A 19,095-nucleotide genomic window follows, 5' to 3' on the forward strand; every position below is an offset into this window, starting at 1 on the left:
GTTGGCAAGTGCAGGTTGAAAACTGTGGGGTTGGATTAGGCAGAGGGAGGGGTATTGTGTTAGGGTTTGACACTTGGTATCCCTGGAACTTACTGGTTTGCTTTACACTGTCCCTCCAGTGATATGCTGGACACATTTCCTACTTCTGAATGTCACGTATAGGGCTAGAAGAAAAAAACTTTTCAAATACAGCTATTCAGAGGTGTTTTGTTTTTCAAATTTTAGTCCAAATGCACAGGCATTTCTGTGGTATATTAGCATCTGTGGGATATAAATAGATGAAACGCCTAATATACCAGATTTTGAATTCTGTATAATAATGAATGCCTATAGATACACATGACTATTTTTTAAACTTGTTTTCTTTTTGTCTGAACACAAGCCTGTGCCTGCCACGTGAATGGTTCCCTTTCAAGTACTTGTCAGCATGAGACAGGCGTCTGCTCCTGCAAACCAAATGTAATTGGAGAAAGATGTGATAAATGCTTGGTAAGCAGATACATTGCCTGTTGCTAATGTCTAGATTTTCTTGTCTTCCTCTTTATCTATAGATTGTGATTTGAGCAGCTACGGAGAATAGCAGAAAATAGGTTTTGGGGAGAGGGGCCTGTGGAGTGGAGACCACAGTTTGTCTGCAGAGCTTTTTGTGGCTGAAAATTGCTCTGCATGTGCTCCTTGCAGATGTGAAGCTATGTAATTGACTCAGCACCCTCATGCATGGGGCTGTTCAGGCTGGTGCTGACAGTGTGCAGTCAAAAACCAAAACAAACACTGTTAACAAACCTGAAGAGATCTTGGAACTGTGCTTCTGTAAAATGAGGTCTGAGTAGGGAATACCTAAAGAAATGTAGATGGGGATAATACATACATCATGGCTGAATGCCAGCGAGGGATTCAGCTGAAAAGCAGGCCTGTTACAGCAACATGCAGACATTCACTGGTGATACAAACCAGCAGTTTCCAGTCTATGCTAAGTGTAGAACTACATCAGAGACCAGAGCAGGAAATCTGTGCCCAGTTACTGCCTTTTGTGCCAGCCCAGCTGAATTACTTTGAGCACATGTGTACACTGGGTCACTGACCTGCCCTATTCTAGGATTTCATTAGCACAGCCCACCCTCACCTTATGCAAGTCTTTAAATTAGAATAGCATCAGGCTTCAAAACATAGTGTCTTGCTTGTGAGATTAAGGACCATGAGAGTGTTTCAGAGTTTTTCACTCCAGAGCATATTGCTTTTTAGCTGGCAACAATGAAGGCATGATGCTAGGGAGTCTTTCCACAGCAGTCGCACAAGTGCTGGCCAAGATTCATGCAGGTCAGACATCATGGGGAGTAAACAAGAGAAAACAAGCGTGTATATTGTAGCATTTTCAAAAATTTATGAAACAGCACAAATCAATTTATTTCTTTTCCAACAGAATGGGTATTATGGGCTGCTTACTGGGCTTGGCTGTGTTCCCTGCAACTGCAGTCAGTTTGGCTCAGTGTCCAAGGACTGCAATGATCAGGGGCAGTGTCGCTGTGTGCCAGGAGTGGCTGGAGAGAAGTGTGATCGCTGTGCTCATGGCTTTTACGCATTCCAGGATGGTGGCTGCACACGTAAGCTCTAATCCACGATCCTTCCAGAGTTTGTCTGGAATTTCTTTCAGCAATATATTGTATGTTGAACTCTGGCAAAGGTCACTTGTTGTGATGACGATACAGAAGAATCTGTAGGAAGGTCTACTAATACTTTGATTAAGCTAGGGAACAAAACGTTTCTTTGCTCACTCTGTGGCTCCTTGTAAAAGGTGGTGACTATGAAATAACTCATAAAGGGTGCATGAGAGAAATATTACATCCTCAATGGCTCCTTTGTCTCTTTATTACAAAACCCTTCAGTCCTTCAAAGAGAATGAAACCTTTTTTTCTGCGGTTGGGAAAGTGAAGATCTGCGCCTAAAGATTTTTACTTTATTTTTTTTCATTTAAATCTTAAATATGTGTTTCATACTTTGATATGAAGTCATTGGCTCTGTTTTCCCATCATCACCTGGACGTATGCAATTTTTGGTCATGATAAGGAAGAAATTGTTCATCTAAAAGGAGAACATGCCATCAAAACCTAATTTTTCATGTTAATAAAATGCCCTTTTCAAAACTGTATAGCTAAAGGAACGCCTGCCTTTTCTCCAGTCAGACAAAACCACTTTTTTCATGCCTCAAACAGTACATTAAAATGAAATATGCAGTGAGATTGTGATAAGATTGTTTTGAAATGAATATACTTTTTCTATACTAAGGATCAAAGATCCCTTGGGTACCTTTAGCCATTTCATTATTGGAAAATACTTAAATGTTAACAAAAAGATTAATAAAATCACTTCACTGAAATTCTGCTTTTTAACTGGAATAGTATTTTGTTTCTTAAATAGCCAAGTGCATCCTGCAGTATTTAGTTATTATAAAAATAGTTATCCATCCCTATTATTCAATTCTTGAGTGTTAATCCTTTCACCTCCTTGAAAACATTAGCTTATCTCTTGATGAGTTTTGTGTCCTCTGTCATAGAAAAGTTTTCCTCAAATGTACTCTACTCCAAAAGTAACTTTATTTGGTCTTGTTGATCACCCTGTGGAAGTGCTGCACTGCTTTTTGAAACACCAAACAGGCTAAGTCAATAAGCAATAATGAGCTTCCAGTAAAAAGATGAAATGTCACTGTGGTCGTGATTTGTTTCTCAGTGATTAGGGATGAAGTGATTAGGCAAGAAGTTCCTAGTGGAACAGACAAATGTACTGCATAAGGAAAGTAAGCCTATTGGCGGTCTTGGAATTTCTTCTTTGTAGTAAAGTGTGGATAAAGTTACCATTTGGTCCTGTTTCTCTTGCAGCCTGTGACTGTGCCCATACTCAGAACAACTGTAATGCTGATTCTGGCCAATGCATTTGTCCCCCTCACACTCAGGGACAAAAGTGTGAACTCTGTGAAGAAAATTACTGGGGACTCTCTCCTAAGCTTGGTTGCAAGGTATGGTGGGCTGGGTGAAAAGCCATGGCTGTTAAAAACAATTTGCCTTATACAAATGTCAGAAATGGACTTATTTGTTGAGAACCATGATCTTTATTCTGTCTCAGTGTTAATGCAACATGCTCATGTTAAAACAAAAACCAGCAAAACAACAGATGGCACAATGTTTATTGAGGAACCTTCTGAGAGGGCTGTCTTTGAAAATACTTTCAGAGTGCTTATTCTGGATAGGTGCATAGTTCACACTGAAATTGTGAGGTGTGTATTCTAACATTTGGGTGTTTAAATGGTGATACTAAACCAGATTTATAGCAGCACAGCAAGGGGCAACTGGGAACATAGTTTCTGTGCAAATCAGTAAGTGATAATATTACGGATTTAAGAATATTGGAAGTGTCTTGAAAGTTACTGCAGGCATTTTTTCTGAAAATTTATAATTTAAATGGTATAATGTAGTTAATGTTTCATGGATGGAACATTGGTAGCTCCCATTATCTCAGCTTAATGCTTATGATTAAGCAATAAAGTGCCAAGTCAATGCAGATCCAAGGAACAGCATCCATTTATGCCTTTAGGTTCATGCTGTAAATTCCTGTCAGGTATGGCATTGGTCCAAACTATTTTATAAATGTTGAAATTTTAAAAAGCCTCAATTACATGAATGTAATGGGTAACTTCAGTGGAGAAACCACAAATACAATCAACTTGACAAGGTCTGTCATTACATGCAGTAAGTATTTAAGTGTCAGCCAAATTGGTATCCTTTTTCTGTTTTTAATTTTTTAGAGTAAGGATGATAAAGTAGTCCTAATAAGTCTTCAGAGTTAACCATCTCAGTGATTTATAGTACCATAATTGGCAACTGGTCTTTAAGCCATGGCTTTGTTAGCTGTCAGCTTACTGTCATTCTTACCTAACATACTGCAAATACAATGTGCTGGTCCTTCTGCATTTCCTTTGAGGTGTTCATTTCATAGGGTGATTCCACAGCACTTGCCAATGATCAGGTGCAATTAAATATGCAGTTGCTCACTTTTTCTAGGTTATTTATCATTCCTTTTGGTTGCAGCATCACAGTAATGAATGTGAAATATTCTACAGTGTTTTAGATCCCTTCTTGATGCAACAAACAGTAATGTGATCTCCAGATAATAGTCCCAACAGAGGGATATACCCTATGCTGAATAGTCAGATGTGGTAGTTTAAGATCAGGAGTAATGTCTTCTGGCAAACCCAGCAGGGACTCTTTGTGTGCTCTCTACATGGATGAAATGGGGGAGATGCTGAGAAGCCCAGACTCTCTGGTTTTGCAGCACAGAATTAATAAGTGGTTACTTTATCTGGCACTATTTCTAGAGGTTTTCTTGATATTTAGTATCCATTTCTGGATGCAGTAGTGTAGCAGAGCTGTAGTCTTGTTTAGATTACAATCTTTTTCATGTGTGCTGGCAGCACAGTGCATTGTTCCTTAGAGTCTTTATTTATCTTTATCACAAGTAGCTAGAGATTTAATACAGGTAAATTATTACTATCTTAGAATTTGATGTTCAGAGCTGTGGACCTTTACTGATACCCGAGAGCCAAAGTTGTCAACCTGTGTGACCATAAAGTGTATTAAACTAGGCATTATAGTACCCAGTGCAAGGGTAAAAAACTGCTTAATACAAAGAGTGTTGTGGGTAACCAGCAATGTTGTGAAGAATGCTGAAGGATAGACAGTAACTCTTCTGGAACTTGTGGGTCTTGGCATGCAGGACTTGGCAAGGTAAAGGCTTTTCATCTCAAGGAGAGCTGATGAGCAAAATAACTCAGGGAAAATGCTCACAGTAGATGGTGATAGATGGAATGTACTTTTTGCCTGTTCAGTTAGAAATAACCACAGACCAAAACTGCGCTTGTGAAGTGAACACAGATAAGAAATTAAGGGTGAAGGCTAACCCAGACTGCTTCAAAAAAGAATGACAAATAAACTACACCCACTTTGCATGTTTGTAATACTGGGTTCATATTACTGATTGCATAATGAAGGATGCACTCTGCCAGGAAACAGTTTTCCTTTAGTACTGAGCTGCACTGCATGTCGAGCTTCCCACCTTTGGGATGCAATGAGATTCTTGGTTCTTCATCAAATAGTAAAAGTAACTTGAGCATGATGCAGAAGCTATTAATGCTTCTTGAAATCTTAACAGAATGTTAGTTTTAAGAATTTCCTTTCTGTCATATTTATAAAATGAAGATTCAGATTTCTTTCATTCAGCATTTATACAACATTATTTAATTTACTTGCTGTACTCAATTACTAGTACTGTAAATTAAGTATTTTGGATATATTTTTGTTTTCTGGAACAGATTCCTTCAACTCCTTTGGTTCTCAACCCATATTTGAGAACCAACAAAGCCTCTAACTTTTTGCCATCCACTGTTTACTGGAAATGCAGTTCTTTGCTAAAAAACAAACCAAACAACCTCATTTCTGTGTAGAATTTCTTCCTTTTATACTATTGTACAGTATTTGTTGACAAACATTGAGTTTTAAGGGTAATTTTTAAATTTACTGTGCTCTTTCTGTTGTAAGAAATTTTTTTTTAAAATCTGCTATTTATGAACCTTCTCTTCTGCTAAGGCTTGCAACTGTAGCAGCGCTGGTTCAGCCAGTCTCCAGTGCGATGTGTTGACAGGCCAATGCCAGTGCAAAACTGAATTTGGAGGACGAGACTGTTCCAGGTGTGCCTTGGGCTACAGGGACTACCCAGACTGTGTTGCCTGTGACTGTGATTTGAGTGGAACCAAAGCAGAGACATGTAATGGCACTGAAGAAGTTTGTGGTTGTGAAGAAGAAACTGGTGTCTGCACCTGCAAGGTACCGAGTCATTCTGCCCCTTCTGGGAAAGCATCAATGCTTTCTAGACATTGAGTGCATTGAAGTCAAGGAAGATACAGGGCTGAAAGGACTGCAAAAGGCAATCTGTTTAATTTATGAGTACACCTAGATCATTGCTAAAGGATTTCCTGTGACAGATCTTACTACTAGTCAAAAAAAAAAACCTGAAAACCATTGAAGTTCTTCAGTTCATACACATTGATTTTATCAGGTTTGGGAACAACACATCAGATGATACAGCCTACTTTTTTGAAAGTTCAAATTATATTGATTGGAAGAAACCAATAAATACTAAATGGAGAATCTCAGTGGTTTTTGAAATACGTTTATGTTGCAAGTTCGAATTAATTTCCTTTGGTGGAACCAAAGACAGTGCTTAAGAATAACTCAGATATATTGGTAATAGTGAAGTCTGATATTCTTGTATATAAGGAAGGAAGGAAACATTAAAAAGTCAGTATAGATTTTTCTGAAAAGATGGGAATCATTTTATGAAAAACTGAGTGATAAAAAACTTAACTCAGGACAACAAATTTATGCCTTCATAGTGTCTGTCCAGCCTCTGGTTAAGGGTACCATTGGGCATTGACTGTAGTTTCTTGAGGTTCAGCTTACCACTTGGGAATTGAGTGCAAAAATAGGCACTTGGGAATAGATCCCTTGATTCCTATTCATACTGAGCTGTTTATTTGGCTTTTAGAGCTCATTTTCCAGATGCAGGTTTGGGAGGAAATTCTGTCTTGAGTTGAAATACATAGCTGTTAGTTTTTGATAGACGTCACATATATGAGCTTAACTTAAATGTTTTGTGGTTGTTTGTGGGGAGTTTTGTGTGTGTGTGTTTTTTTTTTGGTTTTTTTTTTTTTTTTAAAGAAAGAAAGCAAAACAGCATTGGAAAATAATGAAAAAAGTAATGTACTGCACAGTAAAACAGATTGCACACAATAATTGATATTCTGCTATGTAGTTTATGTAGCAACTAGTTTTTCTTCAAAAAATAATCATCTTTCATTTAGATAGTGAGGCATTATGAGTGTACTGTTACTTTTTTTTTTTAATATCCTCCAGGAAAATGTTTTTGGTCTACAATGTAGTGAGTGTAAACCTGGAACTTTTGGTCTGTCTGCTAACAATGTACTAGGATGTACTCCATGCTTCTGTTTTGGGATATCCACATCTTGCTCAGAACTAGAAGACCGTGTGAGAATTCCTGTAAGTAAAGCAATATAATCACACAGAGACAGTTTGCTGTTATCCTCATGTTAGGTACCATGCTGGTGTGCACATTTAATGGACCAGGCTGAGTGTCCTGACTGGCTTATGGGGCCAGTGGCAGAGGTCAGAACAGAAAAGAAAGCAAGTGGTAAATGGTCATACTCTTATTTCTGGAACCTTGTGTTTCCCTCTTCACTTCTTAAAAAAGTAAATATCAAGTGTGTTTTCCAGTTTTTTGATTGGGCCTTTATTACTCTTAAGATGGACTATTGACTGTTTCAAAGCAGCTAAGATTGTTAACAGGATATTTTATTGAATGAATCTTTTGCTCTTTGTGTTGCAGATAACATTAACTCCAGATCAGGCTATTCTGCACGTAGTAGCTCAAAGTAACCTGACTGGAACAGTGGAAGGAGTATTTTCACAATTTCCTGATGTTTTATTGGATGCTGCCATAGTCAGAAAATACTTAAATACAGAAACATTTTACTGGAAGTTGCCAGAGCAGTTTCAGGGAGACCAGGTAAGAACATTAATAATTGGAATGCTTTGTGAATAACTTTGTTGTCTGATAGACACTCCTTTGCTCTAGAATAGTAACTTTATCTTCATAACATATTTCTTTGTTAGTTCTATTCTTGTAGGTCATAATATTGTAATTATTCAGTGATAGAACTTACATATAGTAAGCACAAACAATATATTTACATTACCTTTTCCTAACAAGATTTTTCTTGACCCTGTAAATTGGTAACACCTATATTTAATTACTTCACAGATTCTGTGGGGGGGAAACAGTGATATATTCGGTGTCATTTTAGAAACAGAAAAAAATTTCAACCTTGATGCTACAATCAGTATATAGACCATGGAATCTCTGTTGCTTAGGAATTGAATGTAAATTGAGTGCATACCTTAAGAGAGTCTAGGTAAAGAAACTAAGACTGCTTTTTAGAAATACGTATTTAGCCTTGGTGGAAAAGCCACTGAGTGTAAGTCAATTTTCATGTTTTATTGCCAATTCTTCAATGGACTGGCAGTTTTCCAGTCTACAGATGATGTTAAGGTATTTTCAACTAGTAGCTTGAACCTTAGAATAAATAATAGTAATAATTTTTAATCCAAACAGCTCATGGCCTATGGAGGGAAGCTGAGATACACTGTTGCCTTTTATGCTTTGGATGGCTTTGGAACCTCAAATTTTGAGCCACAGATTCTAATGAAAGGAGGTCACACCAGCAAGCTGGTCATCTATGTCGACATCCCTTCTCCAGAAAATGGAGTAAGAACTGACAAGGAAGTAGAAATGAAGGAGGTAAGCCAAAACACAGGCAGGATCACAGCATTATCTTGAAGTAAACATGAATGTTCCTGGTTTTAATAATAAATTATAATAATAATTAATGTGTTATCTTTCCCTAGGATTCTTGGAAGTATTTTAACTCTGTGTCTGATGAGCCTGTCTTACGTTCTGACTTCATGTCTGTGCTCAGCAATGTTGAATACATCCTTATCAAGGCAGCTTATGGCCAAGGATTACAGCAAAGCAGGTAAAGCGACCTCTGACTGCATTTATTTATTGTATTGCATTTACTGTAATTTAATTTACAAATAGCCTCAACTGAACTATACAGTAAAGACTTACCTCAGAGACATTTACAATTTCCTATTTATGACTTCTGCTCTTCCTCTGACAAAAAAAATTTATGACTTTTAATTGCAGCAAAATCGCTCTTGAATTATCTTTTGTGAAACACTAAATGACTCTGCTGCTTACTTTGGTAGCAAAACACACAAAGGAGAACAGGCTGATGCACTGTTCTGCAGGACTGATGATATAGTTAAATAATTTATATATTCTAAAATACTCCTTTTCCATGTTATTTTAGGGATGTTGAATTTTCTGTTTCTTTTTTCAGTTGAGGCACATGGTCCCCTGAGTTCTTGGGTTTGCATCAAATCTAGGTGTCTCCTGTAGCTTGAAACACTCTGGGCAGTGGTAATAAAATAGTCCTAGCTCAGAATAGTAGCATTTTATTACCATTTTGTCCAGAACTGTTACTAATGAGAGGAAGGGGATGGGATAGCATCCTTTTATCTGTCAATCTGGAAACAAACAAGACAAGCAAAGGTGCATCCAATGAAAACCCAATGTCTCCATGTCTTCACAGCTCTGAAGAAGTCTGATTCCACCTCCAGGTTTTGTGTTATTTTTGATTCACGTGCCCTCAAATTTGGACAGAGCTTTTTGTTAGCTCCGTCCAAAGCTGTGGCACAAGACAAATGTAGTTGTCTAATATTTCTGATGAAGAATTACATACTCTTGCATGGTGGGTTTGGGAAGTTTCCCAGACCGGGAGGGGAGGGATCAGCCTTTATTACTTTTAATAATTTCTGATATGTTTGGTTGTAGATTCTTAAATTCCATAAATAAGTAAAAAATCTTCAGTTTTTGAGAAGTTTGCATGGGAAATTATGGAAGATTATGTATTGTAGCCCTGCCCTTGAAGCCTGAAAATGTTTCTGGATCTTGTTTTCATGCTTCTTACAATGTTCACACCCTCTTCTGCATATATCTTGTAGAATTGCAAATATCTCAATGGAAATTGCAGTCAAGTTTGAAGAAATGCATCTAGGCAGACCTCCAGCTCATCTTGTAGAGCAGTGTAGGTGTCCTGCTGGTTACACTGGATTGTCCTGCCAGGTATTGAGTATTGAACCCTTGAATCTTTTTTGTGTGTCCAATAGTGTGAAAGTAAAAAAAAAAAAAAAAAAAAAAAATTACTTTAATGGCTTTTAAAATCGTGGTTGCTGTTGATAGCTGTGATAATTTCTTTAAAATTTTACTTTACTCTCCTTACAACTAGAGCTGTGCTCCAGGACACTACAGGGGGAAGCATACAGAACTCAGTGTAAGAGAGCCTCACACTCTGATAGCGCCTTGTGTGCCATGTCAGTGCAACAACCACAGTGAAACCTGTGATCCTGACACTGGGAAGTGCTTGGTATGTACATCTTGTACATTCTTATATTGATTTCACCTGAGTGAAATGGCAGTGACCTGTCCAAGAAGTTGTTAGGAGAAGTATACAGCTGTACTACTTGGATAAAATGTGATTTTTTTTCCCCACAACTCTGAAAAATGGCAAATCTGAATAGTTTCCCTTATGGTCCATTCAATAAAATTAGCAAGATTTTGGGGCATTAACATACTCAAAATCATTAATTATTTTTGTTTTAATTTTACTTTTAATATTACTTCTATATTGGTAGAATTTGTCTGTTTTTCTGTGAGACTTTTTGGGCTTCTGGACAAGGTCTGCTTAAACACACACAAAAAAATGAATAAAGGATGCAGTAAGCCCTACTGCACCACAGACTTAAATCAAAGGTAAATTCTTTCTCAGGAAGAGAATCCTCTGGGTAGCTTTAAATGAGGCTTTTTTTTAATGCCCAGAGACTACAGTATTGTAGGGATATGCCTCAGCTAAGTTGATTTGCTCACTTTTCTCATTTTATCCCAAAGGTTGCAAAGAGGGGTCACATATGCTTAACAAATTTCCTCTCTCTTATGGTCTGACAGGCTATGGACAGCAAATTCTCAGCTAACCAAATAAGGCATATTAAATCCATTCCCTGGCGTTGCTTAGTATTTTTTTCTGATTATTTTCCCCCAGCTGTTTTATTTTTCCAGTGGCGACTGGGTTAGTTCAAAGTCAACTTCTGCTGAATTAATTCCTGAAGTTAGTTTTTTAAGTGTTTCCTTAGTCCTTCAGGCTTTTCTAAGCCATTCTTTTGCTTTCAGGTTTGTACACAAGTATGTACAAACTCATGAGTAAGAACTAAAGTTCTCACTTTTGCAAGGCTAAGATGCATAGGTCTTTCACAGAGGTGAATATTCATCATTCTTCCTCTCGGTTCCTTGTTGAGGTTTAGCAGGTCATCTGTGTCTTGGGATTACTGCTCAGACTTTCCAGCTGAGTAGGGTAGGCAAGAGAGCTGGTTTTCACCTGACTTCTGCTCCCATAAAATAGAAGGTTGCAATGCTACTGTTTACCTCACCAACCAACCTAAAATACACGCTAGCAGGTATATGAAATACAGAATAAGAAGAAAGAAAGGTTAAAAGAAAAAAGGGGAGGGAAAGCAGAAAAATGTTTTTGTTCACTTGGGGGACTAGTCAATTAAACTGTGTTTATTTTACCAGTTTAGTGTTTTAATATTAACAGCGCTGGTTATTGGTCAGTACTTTTGACAAATAAAATGTAGTGTCTGTTAATCCTAACTGGGGATAGTCATCAGCATTTGCTGAAATACTGAAACAGAAAAGCCAAGTATTTTGTTTAAATTTTTCTTTTTGTTTCTTTGTTTCTTTTGTTTGGATTTTTTGTTTTGTACTGTGATGTCCTGACCTGAATTGATTAATAGTAGCAAAAATACATAGACTTTATGGAAATTTAAAAAAGAAATTAGGTCAGCCTGCCTGAAGGGGCATTCACATAAGAGAAAATATGCTGGCATTCTGTTTGCATAAAAAGTTTTTTCACTCAGAGAATGCTGACCAGGGGGTAGTGACATGTAGAGATCATTGTTAGAAACTGTACACATGTATTGATAAAGTAGATAAAGTTACTCCTGTTGTTTGTTGTTGTTTTAAACCATCTGAATTTTGTGTCTCAGAACTGCAGAGATAACACAGTTGGTGATTACTGCAGTGCCTGTGCCCCAGGCTACTACGGGAAAGTAACTGGATCTGCCAATGACTGCTCTCCCTGTGCCTGTCCCAGAGCCAACCCTGTCAGGTAACCACGACTTATTAAATCCAGTGCACATTTTACCATTCCCATTTCTTGTGTTGTATGTCTAACTTCCTACTCCTTCTGCTCCTCCTACTCTATGGCAGTAGGGGTTGGTTATTGTTATGTGTCCTTAATTTTTAGACATTTGAGTGCTGCCTATTTTTATTTAGTAAATGGAGCTTGCATTCTGAGCTGTACTAGTAACTCTATGAAATTTTAAAATAAAAAGATTAGGTGATAAATGAGTCAATTTTTTCTCTAAGACTATAATAGACACATAGACTGTTTTATAGATAGTTGACTAAGTTGCTGTGACATTCTTTAGTATCAAATGTGAGTCTCCTTTTTCATTCAGAGAACAGCACTTTTGTATTTACAAAGATTCTAGCCATCCCCACTCAATGCAGGAACTTTTCATAAGATCAGTCCACGGGGAAGAGCAAATACTCTTTTGTCTGAAATTTATACATATGCTTGTTTAGTAGAGGAACAGTTAACATTGTATTTTGAAAAACAAAATGCACTACGGGCTGGGTTTTTTCAGAAGCTTAAGAAGCATATTTGTTGTTTTCATTTATATAATTGAGTCAGAATGAGAGTCTAGCAGTTCTGGTGTCTTCGTGCAAGTCTCAGTTAAATACATGCATTAGCCATATCATACAGCATCCATTTTACATTGTATTACCTTTTCAAAGGAAGGCCATAATGGGCTCTAGCATGTTCTGCAGTAATGGAGCTGCATTGAGAAAGCAAACTTAACTAATTTAAAGTACAAATTCAAGAGAAATGCAATCAGATTAAACAGAAGGGGCTGTTGCTTACAGTATTTACCCCGTGACTGAAGGTGTTATGTCTTTGTATGGTCTTTTATTTATATGATACCAGGTATTTGTTTATCCTTTCTCTAGTTTTAGTCCCACTTGTGTCCTGAAAGGTGCTCATGATTATCACTGTGATGCCTGTCTCCCAGGATATGAGGGACAGTACTGCGAAAGGTGAGTTACACATGGTGTTCCAATTTATTTCCAGCTCCCCAGAGCAGTTTGGTTAATATGAGCCATATGTGCACTCAGATTATTCAATGTTCATAAATAAGTGTATAAATGAGCGCTCAAGGATTAAAGTGATTTGCTAGTTACTGTTAAACTTATTAACAACCCCAAGCTGTCAGTACATGTAACATCTGATGTCACTGTGAATATCCCGTGATGTTCAGTGTGCCATTCCTCCCCGTAGGTGCTCCCCTGGCTACTACGGTGCCCCCCAGCTCCCTGGTGGCAGCTGCCGTGTGTGCCAGTGCAATCCGGGCGGTTCCATTCACGGGAATTGCGACGGTGCCACTGGGCAGTGCCTCTGCAAGCCGGGGGTGACGGGACAGCTCTGCCAGGAGTGTGAGCCCAGGCACCTTCTGGAGGAGGACGAGTGTGTCTGTAGGTGCTTTTAAATTGTTTGCTTTCCCAAGGGGCTGTGGTCTGCTCCAGTGGTATTTATGTGCACGTGGTTATTCCCTGGATGAGTTTATGATGTCAGGCCCTGTACTTTCTGTGAAGAAAAAAAACCTATTGGAATAATTACCAATATAGCCAGACTGGGACATACCTGAGCTTGTCTGGCCCTTCTTGCTTGACCAAATAGTGGCACTGTGGTGTTTTCACTCCAGAGACACCTTTGGCTACCTGGATGCTGCAGCTGGGCACTTGGAGGCAAGTCCAGGCATGCAGGAGCTCTGGTGGTCCTCAGGTTTACCTCTGGGGGAGAAGCTTTAAGGTGGTGGTGAAGGAAAGGAGTCAGTTGACGGAGGGTTTCAATCAAGAGCTTTATTCCTGGCCCACAGGCCTCTGAATCCAGCAACAACTCCAACAGAACTCTCTGAACCACGTGATTTGCTTGCCCTTTTAACTGGGAGAGAGGGGGAGGGAAGGAACACGGGGACCACCAACCAGGTATGGGAGGGGAGGTCTCAAGGGACAAAAGACACCTGGATGGCCCAATGTCCCCCAGGGCTGAAAGGCATCTTTTGAATTCTGCCAATCACTCGATGCCCTTCTGTAATGCCAGGATTGACAGGCAATGCTCAGCAGGGGGCAAGGGAGGGGGAAGGAGATGTGACTGACGCACCTGGCAGGGAATTATCAGGGAGGAGCCCGGGATATCTGAGGCAAACCATGACATCACACTGCAACAGAAACCTTAACAACTTACTATTTTTGTAAAACAGAGAAGTTTGGAGAAGATGTTCTCTGGAGGTCTCATCCAACCTCAGCCGTTCTTTGAACGCAGAGGAAAATACAATAGAGATCATAACGTCAGCCAAGCAGTTAATCCTTAAACTGGCTTATTTAGTGTTACGAGCAAGTTTAAGGAAAGATAATTTTAAGACTTTTGCTGACTGTATAATATCTTATTTATTGCAAAATCTTGAATTCCTATGTCATTGACCCTTTGGATATGAGTTTGCTGTAATAATACTTTTGGGATTATGCCAGGTTTATGGGCATTCTCCACCAATAATAAGTCATATTCCCCCAATAATTACTCTTGTAATTCTTTATGAGAGTATAAGTAGCAGAAAGGCACATCTAGTACAGCAATCTGCTTCTGTAATGAATCAGGATTTAGAACTCTGGTTTTATTTTGTATAAATAAAAAAATATGAGAAATAAATGGAATTACAGGACTGTAGGCTTGAATTTCCTGTCTGCCATACCTGTTTGACTGAGTGGCTTCAACATGGATTTGTGGCAAAATAGCTAAATAGGCTCAATAAGCTTAAAATGCAGCAAGCAGCTCAATAGTTAGCAGGACCAATAGGGTTCTAATGTGTGCTAGCTTAAGGAGAATGTATTTGGAATACGTTCACTCTTGGGCAAGAAGGGAAAGGCAAGACTACAAATCTGTACATTCAGAGTTATTATACTTTATCACTTCTAACTCAGAAGATGAAGGCACATACTGTCTAAATCAAACGTGCAGTATTTTTTGCCTTCATTTTAATATTAATACTGCTTCCTTAAATTTTTTATTTAGCTTGTGATGACAACTGCACAGGAGTTTTATTAAACAGTTTGGACAACCTCGATGAGGCCATGCTTTCAGTGAACCTCACTGGTATTGACCGTGTACCCTATGGGATATTGTCAGAGCTGGAGAATGCAACACAACATCTGAAGGTAAATGAACACATAAACAGCAGAAATAGTCAGTCACGCTTTTAAAGCAAAACTTGCAGCCACCCACAGGTGCTAGTAATTTGACAGAAGGCCTCTTGAAGTTCATAGCTTGAATATGTGTAAGTGATACCAGATTAAGACCATTATGTTTGCTGTGGAAATATACCTTAAGTTATTTGGCTGCCTGTATAAGTTTATTTTCATCTGTTGCTCTGGCACTTAAATAAATGCATTTATATATTTTTCAATCACCAGTCGGATTTCTGAAGGTCCTTTATGTATGTGCTTTGTGTAGATTAAGTGCATTCTTAAGTCTGGATTGCAAGGGGATTAACTTTCAGTGGTGAAATAGAAACAGCAGGCCAGGTCTTCTCCCTTGTTGGTCCCTTTGCTAAAGAGCTGCAAAGGCATAGATCCAGAGGCTGTTTCCCTAGAGTTCCCTGGGTCCTTCCCTGGACTGATATGCTGCTTTTCCTTTGCAAGGGTGCTTGGGATGCAGCAGTTTTCTTTCTTTTTGGCTGTGTGGCAATCCAAGTGCTTTACTCTATCCTTCATCTCAGGACACTAAAGTTCGGTGGAACGTTTCAGTGTTGGACACTTTCAGGCTGCCTGGGGCTAACTTTCCTTCAGCTCCTCCCCCCCTTAAACAAAGCATGAAATACCACTTTTTGTGATTGTAGAAGGTCATTGCTGAGGAATAGCTTCATGTGGCCTCTGCACAAAAACAGAGATAAACAGGAACCTCCCTTTTTCATGGCTACTAAAAATAAGCACACTTCTTGGTAAGCATCTTCTCAGTAATAGTCAAGCAGGAAAGCTCTGAGTCAGAAACAAAGCTATCTTCTTTGTATTTCACCATACCACAGGAAAATCAAAATAATGTGAGTCTTTTTGCACTGCCAAATTCAGCAAATTAAAATATTGAATTATAATTTCTTCTGTTTAAGATATAAGGCAGAATGAGTTCCAATCAGTGTACTTCAAAATGTTAATAGTTACAATAATTGATGGCAAACTTGATTAAATTACATGTTTATGCTTCAGCAGAGGTACTCTTATCCTTTAATTTTAGTTGCTAACCTTTTAGTTTGAAAGCTTCAGCTATGCTTCCCTTGCTTTATGTCCTAAGGCATAAGTGTACTGAACTATTGTAATACTTCAAGGATAGAATTCACTTGCTTTCTATAATTAGTTTGTGTTTGTTTGCTTCTGCACCATCATCTTTTACTTGGAAACATTATTCATATGCAGTTTTTATTGAGCACTTTATTGCAAAGAAAAGTCACATATTAGGTAAAAATAAGGGCATTTTAAATTTCTGCTTATTTCTTAAGTAAGCTTAACTTTCTTAAGTATAATAAGTTTGTAGTAAGTTGATGTTAAGTACTTAAGTAAACTTCTACTTACTTCTTACTTTTTAAGTTTAAGTAGATACATTTTTTCAATATTAAAATTAAATCAAAGCCAGATGTCACTGTCTTGGAAGTGGAGTGCTTAAAGTGATATAAAACTTCTTGTGATTCATGTAATTTTGTTTATGTCGGGCCATGGTGTTTTTGAAACAACTGAATTGTGGGGGTAAGTTGATAGTCTTTAATCTTTCTCTCTTTGGAAGCAGGTATTCCCCTTTTTCTGGACATTTAAAGATTATGTTGCCTTTTGCCTTGTACCAAAGAAACTGTGGCTGGAGGCCAGAACATCCCCACGGTTATTTCTGTGAATTACAGATCTTCCCTGAAGGGCTGTCCCCTCACTGCGTTGCCTCTGCCTCATGCTGGTAGCTCAGGAACTCGACTATTTCCTCTTTTTTGTACCTTTCTGTGGGTCCTTTGGTGATGACAACGTTATCAAATCAGATTGTCCATTAGAAGATTTCAGTAGTTCTGTTTTTCTAGTTAAACCCTCCTGCTTTACTTGTCCTGATACACCTAAACTTTGTTGCTGTCCTATCCTGCTTTTCTGAGCTAAGCTTTTAAAGAAACCTGCTGAGCTTTAAGGCTTAAAAGCTTTAGCTTTCTCTTTCACTTGTTTTTCATGCTGAGGAAAAGACTTAGAAATTTCCATTTGACACAAGGCTGGATAGTCTTGTGTATTACCTTTTAAAAAAATGGATTTTACTTATATGTATGTATATATATTGCATATGTGTGTGTGTGTGTGTGTGTGTGTATATATATATATATATATATATATATATATAACTTATTATGGTATTTGCAGTGATTGGCTCTGAAACATCTGAAATCTAAAAATAACCTTTCCTGGACTTGTTCTCCCTGTAAGAAATGCCCTGAGTTTCTTTGCATCTTTAGAGAAGTGGTATTCTGTTGCAGTCCTTGACTGTATCAAACATAATAGACTTGGGTACAATGACCTATTTATTGCTGTATGGAGCAGGTCTGAGGTGACCTTGAAGGCAAATACAGCCTATTATTCTTTCTCATTGACAAAGGGACCCAGAGGACTGCTGATCTCCAGGGTCATCCTCACAGATACACGCTAGTGCCACTGTTCTGATAGGAGCAGCGGCTGAAATGATAGCAGCTTTAGGACTGGATGAAATATTTAATTTGAATGGCCTTGGAACTCCTCAAAGTAGTTTATTTGGGCAGCTCAGACTGTGGAGAAATTGAGAATCAGGAATGCAGAACTGTTGCTTCCTTCCTTTTTACTCAATTAAAAATCCAACACATCTGGATTCTTGCTTATTTAAAGAAATGGTACACTGTGTTGCATGAACTGTATGTATGTAATTGCTTTGTCATCTTGTGTGCTTTGAAAATCAGTCCTTTCAGACATATAAATAGTCTAAATAGTGTGCATAGTTACTTTCTTCCCAACTTTTCTGGACCCACAACAAAGTCTTCAAATTACAATGAGCTGTCACTTCTCATTTCTTATAGAGGTCTATAGTTCCTAGAGAAGACCCAACTTACTCATTAGATACAGCAAAAGAAAATCTTCTGAATTTATCAGGAGGAATTGATTACTTGCATGAAGAGGTAGGTGCTGGCTTCTTTATTCTTAGCCTGTCTGGAGAGATAATTTGAAATTTCATAGCATAATAGTGTAATGCTAGAGACTTGTTCAGAAATTATTTAAAATCTGTAGAGCTCATTGAAAGAATTCAGTCCATATTGTAGTCTTCTTGAAAAGGGGAGTTAATTGCTTTGTGGAAATCTTCTGCAAATGACAGTGGTTTATGACATTGTCTAGGAGATTTACATGGTTTCTGTTAAAGTTAAAAGTTTTTTAGTACTGTGTTCATTTAATGTGTAATGCTAGAGACTTGTTCAGAAATTATTTAAAATCTATAGAGCTCATTGAAAGAATTCAGTCCATATTGTAGTCTTCCTGAAAAGGGGAATTAATTGCTTTGTGGAAATCTTCTGCAAATGACAGCGGTTTATGATATTGAATAGGAGATTTACATGGTTTCTGTTAAAGTTAAAAGTTTTTTAGTACTGTGTTCATTTAATGTCCTAAAACTGGAGAGAGTGAATTATTTTCCTCATATGTGGAGCTAATTAAAAGTTACATCGTAGCTGGATGTTCACCAAAAAGTCCTTGATACCTGTAGTATTATGTTTAAAATGATCTCAGGAGAAATAAATCTATTAAAGTCTCAAAGGAAAGATAGATAACATCTGTATTCTTTATCCAGTCTTAACAGGAGAATAATTGTAGACAGGACATAGACCATAGTACTTCAGCCATTAGATCTCATTTGCTGAACAAATGTTCTTATAATTTTCTGGCCATGTATAGAGAATCTAACCAGATGTTTCCACTGGGTGTTGTTATTGTATTGCATTAATATTAATGTATTCAGAACCATGATTTTCTTAACAAACATTAGTTGTAGCTAAAAAAATTATATAATATTTACTTAGTTAAAGAAACAGCTTTGCTAATTATGAGCTTACTGATTATGGAAATAATGATAACTCTGATCTGAGAGTCTCGGAACTTTAAACACAATTAAGGCATCTGCAAGGATGGAAGCATTAGAGAATTGTA

At 37.9% G+C, this 19,095-nt stretch overlaps 1 protein-coding gene across 2 annotated transcripts in view; it reads left to right on the forward strand.

Annotated features, from left to right (window-relative positions):
• Window positions 1-19,095, forward strand: part of LAMA1 (laminin subunit alpha 1) — a 99,573-nt gene that overhangs the window by 51,246 nt on the left and 29,232 nt on the right. For both annotated transcript variants that reach the window (XR_004061687.1, XM_030970995.1), the window contains exons 20-34: window positions 383-489; window positions 1,421-1,601; window positions 2,874-3,010; window positions 5,634-5,870; window positions 6,960-7,103; window positions 7,450-7,629; window positions 8,236-8,421; window positions 8,529-8,656; window positions 9,690-9,810; window positions 9,974-10,111; window positions 11,787-11,908; window positions 12,814-12,900; window positions 13,142-13,335; window positions 14,933-15,075; window positions 17,979-18,077. Coding sequence is in view for 1 of the 2 variants with exons in the window: in XM_030970995.1 (XP_030826855.1) it covers window positions 383-489; window positions 1,421-1,601; window positions 2,874-3,010; window positions 5,634-5,870; window positions 6,960-7,103; window positions 7,450-7,629; window positions 8,236-8,421; window positions 8,529-8,656; window positions 9,690-9,810; window positions 9,974-10,111; window positions 11,787-11,908; window positions 12,814-12,900; window positions 13,142-13,335; window positions 14,933-15,075; window positions 17,979-18,077 (2,204 nt within the window). In the remaining variant the exon portion in view is untranslated. The remainder of the gene's footprint in view (window positions 1-382; window positions 490-1,420; window positions 1,602-2,873; window positions 3,011-5,633; window positions 5,871-6,959; window positions 7,104-7,449; window positions 7,630-8,235; window positions 8,422-8,528; window positions 8,657-9,689; window positions 9,811-9,973; window positions 10,112-11,786; window positions 11,909-12,813; window positions 12,901-13,141; window positions 13,336-14,932; window positions 15,076-17,978; window positions 18,078-19,095) is intronic.

Source organism: Camarhynchus parvulus, chromosome 2, assembly GCF_901933205.1.
Source record: "Camarhynchus parvulus chromosome 2, STF_HiC, whole genome shotgun sequence".
NCBI classification, from domain to species: Eukaryota; Metazoa; Chordata; class Aves; order Passeriformes; family Thraupidae; genus Camarhynchus; species Camarhynchus parvulus.